Here is a 10,248-nt window from a genome sequence, read left to right as displayed (position 1 = left end):
TTCCGGGATATCTTCAGACCCCACCTGGATGTTGCCGAGCCTAGTTAAAGCACTTCTCTACTGCGACTGCGGCTACGATGCACAGATCTCCTCGGCCTGTTTCTCATACCGGCTTCCAATCCCTCTTGCCTGGAACGCGCAACTTGAAACGGAGAGAGGAAATTCAGACAATGCCGGCTCTCCATTGGTAAACCACTGCCCTGCCCATCTCCTTCATTGGATGAAGAACCAACGAAGAAGTCATTCTATGAGTGACAGCCGGCTAGCCCAATCAGGAGAAACATTAATCCCAAACGACGTTCCGAAGGGTAATGCATCAGAGCCAATGAGGGGCGGAGAGTTGCCGGGGTTTAACCGGGGGGGGGGGGGGGGTGGGCAACATGGCAAACAAGCCCTGAAACTCGTGCCTTGGAGTTGGGGCGGATGCGGCGTCCTTTACTGGAGGGGAGTGCTGGGACTTGGTGGCAGAGCTGGGTAAGATCTCCTGTGCGGTCCGTAAAGAGTTCTTCTTTTGCCGGCTTCCTGGTTCAGGGGATTTCATTCCCGCAGCTGAATCAGTGGGAAGGGGGTGGAGGCAGGCAGCTTACCCAGGCCGTGCTAGGAGAAGCCTCAGCGTGGAAGTTCCCTCGTCTGTGAGCGGGGTCCGTTTTGAGGACGGATCCGTCTCTGGGCCTGTTTTTGTGGGAGTGGATAATCCCAGAAACTGCGAAGGCTTCCTCTTTTTAGAAGTGATGATCTGATCCGCTAGCTGCTCCGTCGGAGTGGGCCCCTCTTCTCAGTATCTCTCGGAAAGGCTGTCAGCTTAGCTCTTACTGCTGAAAGGAAATTCTACCACTTCCGTGAACGGGGTTTTTAAATTGTTTTATAGCTGAGGAAGCGGAAAATGTATTCCACTGTAGCACGAGATATGTATAGTGTGCGGTGGGAAGCAAATTGTGAGGCGGGGCAGTCGAAATATGAACTGAACTTTCGCCTTCCTGTGACAGCTGCATTTCCCGGCTGTAGGTTCAAGGTGTTTAGATGGCCTATTTGGAAAGTGTGATTGGTTGTGGCTTGTGTCCATGCGCATGATCATGTTACACTCTCCTGTTGTGTGGTCTCCATGTTAATTCTTTTGCAGAGATGTTCCCTCTCGCCAAGGAAGTTTGTAGTGTGTAAGCAAGATGCAGGAGTTGGTAAAAGAGACTTGTATACAAAATACACAGATTTTGGTTTGCATACAAAATACAAGTTCTGAGATTGCAAATACGAATCAGTAATTACATGGTATGCTCTGGTGCCCAGGGATATAAGGTACCAGTTGTGTGGAAAAGTCCTGGAACATGGTAGTTTGCCCCAAGCCATAACACGTGCCTTTATTTCCGATCAGGATTTTGGAATGCTTCAGATTTGTAGTGCAAACAACATGTCTGACATCATAGTAAGAGCAATTATTTTAATTTCAGTATATTTGATAGGAAGCTGAATCTAAACAGCTTTTCTAGTACTGATTGGGTCCACCCTTTCTTTAAAAGCAATGAAATAAGAATCTAAATGTACACCTGGCACCTCAAACCTGCTGATCTCAGTGAAACTCACAAATACATTTTGAATGGTTTCTCCTCTCTAAACACTGTTTGGGAATATCTAATCTAGCAGCCATTACAAAGTAAGAAGGGTGGCTTCTTAATAGGTGTTGTCCACTAAACACTGTTTGGGAATATCTAATCTAGCAGCCATTACAAAGTAAGAAGGGTGGCTTCTTAACAGGTGTTGTCCACCATCCCAGGTGGGTATATAGTAAGACTACAACGATGACAGTGACATGATCTAGTCCGAGGTGAATGTTCAGCAACAGTATGGGACCAGTCTTTACAGACTGTCATAGGCCCTGTTCACACGGAGCATTTGCTGCGCTGAAGGCACAATCGTCCTGCGGATATTTCAGGCGCGATCACACCGGAACATCTGGGAGGCATAGCGCACCCGTGGCTAACCCGTGGCTTCTCGCCAAAGATGCGGAGTAAAAAACTACCACATACGAGGTACTAGTTTCTGGAAAACGTGGGGCAAGGGCGGGCGTCTGATCGCGTTTCTGCGTGAATCCTGTGGCATTCGGCGCCCGTCCATGTCCCGTTGCAAACCGGATGTTTTTTTTTAAGAGAAAAAAAATGTCCCGTTTGCCACGGAAGCGGCGCCTAGCGATTGCCGGTGTGATCGTGCCTCGCAGCTTCTTTGCCGCGCTGCAGGATAGCCGTGTGATCAGCACCTAATGGCCTAACCATGGGATCTCAATGGGACAGCCCCGCTTTCTGTGCCCTGGGGCTAACAACCCCGCTTCCCCCCCCCCCCCGCATTTTCCGGCCCATGTGACCGGGACCAAAGTTACTCCCAATAGACTGTGTCCTTGATATCATGTTAAGCTGTATGAGCACAGTCCTTGGTTTTTCAAAAGGAAGGCAGGCCTGTTTAGGAGTATTGCCTCCTACCTTAAAAGGAAGCTGCTTCATAATCCTGAATGTGAGAAAACAATCTTGAGTAGTTCATTAATGAGGACAGCCACTCTCAGGGTAGATGCAAGACTAACAACACCCATAAGTTTGTTCTGCCAGTTGAATCAGTGGTGAGAAATGGCCTATATGGAGAATGAAATGGTGGTGTGTGTTGTATATCATAGTTGAACCTGTGAAGCACCAGTGCAGGCTGAAGCCCCCAATACCTTTGTATTTCAGAGTCTGCCTGCAATATGTGAGGGGACCAGACGATATCTAGTTCTACAGTAACCACAAGAAGATACCTTAAGCATATGATACAGCTTAGGCACTTACAAGCTACTGCAGACAGAGGATCAGGTGGACTGAACTGAGGTGCTCGGACTCCCATGGGACTGTGCTAGTCCCCATGCTGATTTCTGCTAGTACAACAGAGTAGAATAATCAGCAGATGTTGTGTAACACACACACCTGTGCTCTCCAGCAAGTTTCTGCTGAGGTACTTTCTCCCTTAATTCTGTGTCTTTTAATGCTGAATACAAATAGTAGTTCCTTGAAAGAACCAATGGCAGTTTGAAACAGATCAGTGCACAATGGTATATTTTCCCCATGGTCAACAGACTTTTCAAGATTTTGTATTGTTTGAAAAACCCACAAAACCTACTTGACCAAAGTCAGCATAGGGACAAAAAATTTTTTTTTAAAAATCACAGGAAACAAAACCTCCTTCTAGTCATTTTAATTCTCTTAAAGCTACTCCAGCATAAATGCAGGCATATATAGAGCTCTCATTGTCAAACTTGATACAATGCTTGACACAATGAATATGTTTTGTGTCAAGCTTAATTCTTTCATTTCCTCTTAGTTTTGCATTCTGTTTTTTGCCTTTTTCAAGTTTTGTAGTGGTTCTTTGCTGAGAAAAGGCAAGCCTCTGTATTGGGGGTTTTATACATAGAACATAAATAACAGATCTCTGCAGGGAAAGAAAGTTAAGCTTTTGTGCACAGCTTTTGTTCTGTTAACTTTAAGGTACCTGAGTATCCTGATAACATTTTCTTTAAGTTATAGAGTAAAGTACGACTTTACTTTTAAAGATAGAATATTGAGGAAATGCTGGTGTATTGGCAGATCTATCTGGCTTAAAGGAAGCAGAATAAGCTGACTTTATCAACTGAAGGGGAAATAAGATTACTGCAATGTAGAATGACTAAATGGGAACATCCAAGCTAGATAATTATCTGAGCTTTAAATAGAATCCAGGTCTCCTGACTTTCAGGAGCTTTCTAACTTTGGGGCAGGGGAGGTACCCAAAATAATAATTCGGCTAAAGAAAATATGTGTGAAAGGAATCAGAAGCTTCAGGAAGAACATTTTGAAATTTACTGTATCTGGGACAGCCCCGGTACGTGTGTTGTCATCATTCCTCTGTATTAAACGACCTCAGCAGCAGCATTGTGTGCACATGGTATGTTCCAAAAATATCTGCGGATATTTCCAAGGGGAAGATGTGTTCCCAGATCGACTTGGGGATTTGCCTGGATGCCAGGTGTATTAGGACCCCAGGGAAGTGGGGAAGGAACCCTGAATGCTGCGCCATCTCATGATTCTCCGGTCATCTACAACCCCACTCTGTGGTCTTTGGCAACCTGCAGGCAGCTGTAGCTAAATGCACCAGCACAGCATCATACTTCTTCTCCTTTTTAGCTTCCTGAAAGAATATGGGGAGGAGGTGCTTAATAGCAGTTACTGCTTACCCAGAAGCATTAAGGGCAGAAGCAGGAAAGCAGCAGAAGTGAGCATAGGATGGTTGCCAGGCAATTATCTCTCTGCAGTACCTTCTCTGCCCTTTCTGCTTCCTGGAGAGAAGCAGTAAGCTTAATTAAAGAAAGCAGCAGCATTTGCAGTGGAGGAGACCACAGGGGCCACATCCAGGCAACAGCAGGATTTCCTGAATTGTTGTCCATAGTATTCATCCATTAGTGCTGGATCTGGAGCTGATGCATCTGCAGCTGATGTCTCCGTGACAGGTACTCCATATAATATTTGCAGAGTTTTTTTCAAGTAGGCATTGAACTTTCTTTTCTTTTAGAGGATTGTATATACCAGTGATGGTGAACTTTTTAGAGACCGAGTGCCCTAACTGCGACCCAAAGCCCACTTGTTTATCGCAAAGTGCCAACACGGCAATTTAACCTGAATACTGAGGTTTTACTTTAGAAAAAACAACTCGTATATTAACTTAAGGTGATCCAAACACAGTAAGGAAAGCAATCCCAAATGTTTTCATTTACTTAAAATTATTTGGCAGAGAATTCTACACTTTAGTGATGGTCTGGGCCTGGCTGGGACGATGGCACGCGTGCCCACAGAGAGGGCTCTGAGTGCCACCTCTGGCACCCGTGCTATAGGTTCACCACCACTGGTATATACTGATACATCTGGTCACATCTGGTCCATTTGTAGCAACCGAGTACACAGCATGGCTACTCTCTTATCCCCTCCAAACCTTACACAAGCAATCATTGTCCTCCGCCTCCATTGCTGCCAAGATCTTTTGCAATAATCCTAATGTGGAGGGGTGTACATGGGGCAGTGAGTGGCTCAAGCCACTTGAGTGGGAGCCTAAACAGAGTTTCTGACTGTCTCTCCGTGCAGAACATGGAATATGACCCTCCAATTTTCAAAGCTGCACAACTTGGTTTTGCGTGACTTTCTTCCTCATACGTTCTGCTCTGCAGGTGATTGCCCTGAAGCCCTCCTTGGGGAAATAAGAGGCAGCTAACATGGCTATGATTTAGTGTCCTTTAAAAGGACTCCTTTCATGAAAGCATATTTGTCCTGAGCCTGATTTTACACCCCTTCACTCGCACACACAAACAGCTTGCTGTACTGTCATCCCGAAAACCAGCGTTATAAATGTAAAAAAAGGTAAAGGTTCCCTTGCTCGAAAGCCAGTCGAATCCGACTCTAGGGTTGCGGTGCTCATCTCCGTTTCAAAGCCGAAGAGCCAGCGCTGTCCGAAGACGTTTCCGTGGTCATGTGGCCGGCATGACTAAACACCAAGGCGCATGGAACGCTGTTACCTTCCCACCGAAGTGGTACCTATTTATCTACTTGCAATTTCTTGCTTTCGAACTGCTATAACTGATAGTTCTATTATTTCTTTGTTGTATGACACGTATTACATGAGACACAAATCCCTTCTATGCTATGCTTGCAGCATGACCCCTCTTTTCGAGAAAAACAGCCAACAATCTGGTTCAGCCCTCTGATGCACTGCTTTTTCTTATACTTAAAGTATGAAGCATCTTATTTCTATGCTGCTGCTTCTATCTAAAAACACAATCCTAGGACATAATCTCTAGTGCATGCATGGCTTCTTAGAAGTGACCCTTCACAAGATCACACTTGAGAAGTCACTCATTAGGTGTAGCCATTGAAGCAAAAGTGGGGGGCAGGTGGGGGAAAATAGACACCAGGGAGGAATTGAGGCATCTGAAAATGGTTATAGCAGAAAAGTTGAAGGTGCAGAGGTACTGATGATGGTGGTCCCATGCTTGCCTTGTACACTGTACTCTGGGCACCAGGCTCTGGGGGTGGGTGAGCCATCTCCTCTTTACTGGTTTACATGATTGTTACTCATTTCCCCTTTTTGATCCAGACTGGCTTTGTTCAGGCAACGTCTCTGTGAGTTGTAAATGGTGGGACTAGTAGATAGAGAGGTGGGCTAGAGTGCTCAATAGCAAAGGCTTAAATAGAGTAAGGCAATCTGACCAGCCAAGGGTTGTTAGAGTTCAAGAGATCTCTCAAACATTTGTTCAGGTTACCACTGGTGCTGGGTCAGGTATGGAAAGCCAGGAACACACACACCAGGGGCTGGGCCTGGAAAGGATGTTGCACAAGCAGCTACTGCTTCTTTCTTTTTTGTACACCTTCCTGCTATCTTATGGTGCTGCTGGTCAGGCTTCATCCAGTGCCAAGTGAAAATGCCACAGCTGTTTGCACTCATTCAGCACTGTTTGGTTGGCAATCAGGCCTTGAATCCAGGCGAGTGCTTTACAACTTCTAAATGGCTCCTCATTAGTTCTTGCAAGAGTGCCTCATGAATGGTTCAGCATCTAACCCAGGGATGTGGAGCACACAGAGGGTCCCACAGCAGGTGGCAGGCCATCTCAGGGTTCCATGGAGAGCTCTGACGGGGTCTGTTCTGCTGCCCTCTGGGTCCCCATTGTGTGATAACTCATATGCCTGCCAGTGCTTGACGAACCAAATAAATCTCATGTTTTGCTACAGAGTGTGCTAACTTCTGAAGCTGTATTGGGTTAAATCTTGCTCTCGATACAGTTCCAGAGCAACATTCGAGATGCAAATACTGCTGGTTGTAGTGTCTCGGTGGCCTATGATGACTGGAAACCAGGTTTAGTATAGTTAGTTCCAGAGGTCATTTCGGTGGGATTGCGGGGATGACAGGCCCCCCGTGTGAGGGACAGGGGGGGCACATGAGGAAGCCCCGCCGCCTGCTTCTGGCCGCCCCGCTTCCGGCCCTCATTCAGCCAGGAGGAGGCAGGAGAAGAGGGAGGGTAAGTTGCTTCCTCCCTGCCTCTCCCCACCTCTGCCTGCCTGGGGCCAGGGAGGGCCTTCGCGGGGCTTCCTTGCACTCCCGCCGGCCTTGCAGGTCCACCGCCCGGCCCCTCATGGGGCTTGGCAGTGGAGCTGCAAGGCCGGTGGCGGCGGCCGGGACCGTTGGGGGCAGGGTATGTGGCCTTATGACGCACTTCCGGTGATGTCAGGGGGTATGGCCTTATGACACACTTCCGGTGATGTCAGGGGGTGTGGCATATGCTAATGAGTTATGCTAATGAGTTCCCCTAGCTCTTTTTCTACGAAACGACCCCTGGTTAGTTTTAGCTGTGTCTAACTGTTTCTTACTTTTCTTTTCTCCCCTTACCTCACTTGCTGTTTTAAGGTGTTTGTGAGTCTTTGATGTAGCCTCACAAGCTTTTCTGTGAGGGAGGGAGCATGATCACCTTCATGAACAACTCTGACAGTGAGGAGGAGACCTGCAATGAGAGGACGTCCCTGATGTCAGCTGAGAGCCCCCTTGTACCTTCTTACCACGATGGTGTGCAAGCACCTGAAACGGCTGAAACGCACACACACAGGGTAGGTCCGCTCTGCTTCTGGAAGAAAATGCTGATCCAGTTCTCTGTGCGGGGAGATCCTCCTATGTAGATATTCTTTAATTACTCCCATGGAAGAGTAGAAACATGGGCTGGGGAGCACCCCTTGGGTGGGTGGATTTGGCCTGGAAGCTGACAGCTAACTAATCCCTACTGTGTATTCTCCTTGCAGAAACGGCACGTTGGCAGCAGTCACAGCTCCAACAAACCTGCAGATGGCAACATGTCTGACTCAGAAAGAGCTCCGGCAGAACCCATTGCCCCAGATAATGAAGAGGAAGAGCTGACCTTAAAATATGGAGCAAAACATGTGATCATGCTGTTTGTCCCCGTCACACTCTGCATGGTTGTCGTTGTTGCGACCATAAAGTCAGTGCGTTTCTATACTGAAAAGGGTGGACAGCTGTAAGTAGTCCTTGACTAACATTAGCGTGCTAAAAATCAGACAGGTGGTGTTCTGTATCTTAGGGCTGTAGTCCCCTGTACAAAAATGCTTCTTGCAGTTGATGCTGTGCACTTGGGAAAAGTGAGGGGAAATTTTGAGCTGGGATCTTGAAGGAGCTGGATATTAGCAAATGAAATTGACAAAATATGGAGCTGTTTAGGTGGATGGATGCATGTGTGTTATGTGCTTTTATGCTGTGTTTTATTCTGCTATTTATATTGTTTTGTTTTATCTCCTGTAACTTTATGTAAGCCGCCCTGAGCCTGCTTCGGCGGGGAGGGCGGGGTACAAGATAAATAAATAAGATATTACGGCTTCAGTTATGAAGGGTGTGAGGATGAGAGAGTGTCCTGAACAAAGCACTCAATAAAGACTTCTCAGTCATACTTCTTAATGAGGTGCACAGCTTGTGAGATAACTGAGAGTGGCTTGCAGACAGTGATGGATCATGGAGTATACCACTTTATTGTTATGGCTGAAGCTCAGCTTCTAGTACTTCCATTTTGAACGTGTCAGTGAAACCCTTTCAGTGAATGTGTAGCATCTTTAACAAAGTGACATTGCTGCAGGGCTTTCCATGCTATGGGCAAATAGTAAATTTGTCTGAGAGTTTCAGGTATCCAGCAACTGTCTATACGCTATTACCTCCACTGTTTGCATTATTATAATGGTGAGTTAGAGGTAACACGAGTTGGTGATTAGTGTAGCCCTGATAAAATGGAGACATGGGTAGAGTAGGAGGGTAGCATCACAGAGGTGGGTTTGTGGTATGTGTGTGTGTGTGGGGAAGGAGTGAGAAGTCACCTCCTCGGGTATCCCATACTAAAGGTCAAAGGAAGATGCACACATAGGTGGTTGTGGCCCTGAAGCAGCAAATGCAGATGCCTCTCACACCCCTTTCTAGTGGTAAAAATGTAATAACAACTAACTGAATTGGCAGTCTGCTGTGTTTTAATGGTATCTGAAGGGTCTGATGCCAGAGTATTACTATTACCTTTCTGTTTTGGCCTGGGGTGTTGGGTTCTGTATAATTGCTGCTTTGTCCCATGATTTAATGGGCAAAATTTCTCTTGATGACAAGTGTGTTAGTGCAACCCACCTTTAACAGAGGCGTTGTGGCTCTCTTCCAGGATTTATACCCCATTTACCGAAGACACACCCTACGTAGGCCAACGTCTCTTGAACTCTGTGTTGAACACCATCATCATGATTAGTGTGATAGTAGTGATGACAATCTTCTTGGTTTTGTTGTATAAATACCGGTGCTACAAGGTAAGAATGGTGAATAGATTGAGTAGACCTCTCAGCTGATGAATGTTTTTAATTAATTGGCCTCGGTCTTTTAACTGGTTTTCTTAAAGTAAGAGATGTACATGGTGTGTGCTATAGGGTTCTGTCATGCATTAAAGGTAAAGACAAGTATTAGCAGTCGTAACGGGTACTTGCAGGCTGCCATATGCACATGAATACATATCTGAAAATCAAATGCTGGCTCATCCACCTGCCTTGCTTCTTGCATCATGCTTCATATGGCCTGTGCATTATATCCTATAATACTCAAGAAGGTAATGCAAGCAGCATGATGGGGGCAGGCCCAAGAAAGAGGGGAATGTTGTGCAGGAAGAAAGCTGACCTTTACTGTGTCAAGAGGGACAGAACCCTCCAAAATGAGGAGAAAGCATACAAGTTCTCTTCATGCTGCCATGGAATCCTGCCAACAGGAGGGCAGCACACAGGCTCAAGCTCAGACTTTGCCAGGAGGCTGTTAAACTGAATGGACGTAATTTACAGATTACTTACCATTAGTTACAGGGGGGATTGGGTGGACCAGCGGCGTGGGGGGGGGGGAGGCGAAGTCATGAGCGCTGGTCAGTAGATACTTTCCACAACAACTTTTCCCCCAGCTTAAGTTGAAATTCTGTGTTTTTTCAAAGCTTGCCCTGGGTAGAAAAGATACGTTTGTACTAAATGTGTTGAGAGTCCTTTCAGCGAGCCCTTTATTTGTGCTACTTCCAAAATTCTATTGTAATATTGTTATGTAACTTCTGTGCTTAGGTTCCAAATCAGTGTGTGCTGATTGTTGAACCAAATTTTCTTCCTCAGACCAGGTCTTTTGTCTCAAAATGCCATTGTTCTGTCCTATTTTCCTTTT

The 10,248-nt window shown here is 46.2% G+C and overlaps 1 protein-coding gene across 2 annotated transcripts in view; it reads left to right on the top strand.

Annotated features, from left to right (window-relative positions):
- The first annotated feature begins 391 nt into the window (after nucleotides 1-391).
- The window catches only part of PSEN2 (presenilin 2), a 29,102-nt gene continuing 19,245 nt past the window's right edge, over nucleotides 392-10,248 (top strand). For both annotated transcript variants that reach the window (XM_015420876.1, XM_015420875.1), the window contains exons 1-4: nucleotides 392-474; nucleotides 7,438-7,634; nucleotides 7,824-8,056; nucleotides 9,227-9,368. In XM_015420876.1, the coding sequence (XP_015276362.1) occupies nucleotides 7,491-7,634; nucleotides 7,824-8,056; nucleotides 9,227-9,368 (519 nt within the window). In that variant the 5' untranslated portion in view covers nucleotides 392-474; nucleotides 7,438-7,490. The remainder of the gene's footprint in view (nucleotides 475-7,437; nucleotides 7,635-7,823; nucleotides 8,057-9,226; nucleotides 9,369-10,248) is intronic.

The sequence above is a fragment of the Gekko japonicus genome, unplaced genomic scaffold (genome assembly GCF_001447785.1).
Source record: "Gekko japonicus isolate JY-2015 unplaced genomic scaffold, Gekko_japonicus_V1.1 scaffold2280, whole genome shotgun sequence".
Classification (NCBI taxonomy): domain Eukaryota; kingdom Metazoa; phylum Chordata; class Lepidosauria; order Squamata; family Gekkonidae; genus Gekko; species Gekko japonicus.
This window is presented reverse-complemented; position numbering and strand designations above follow the sequence as displayed.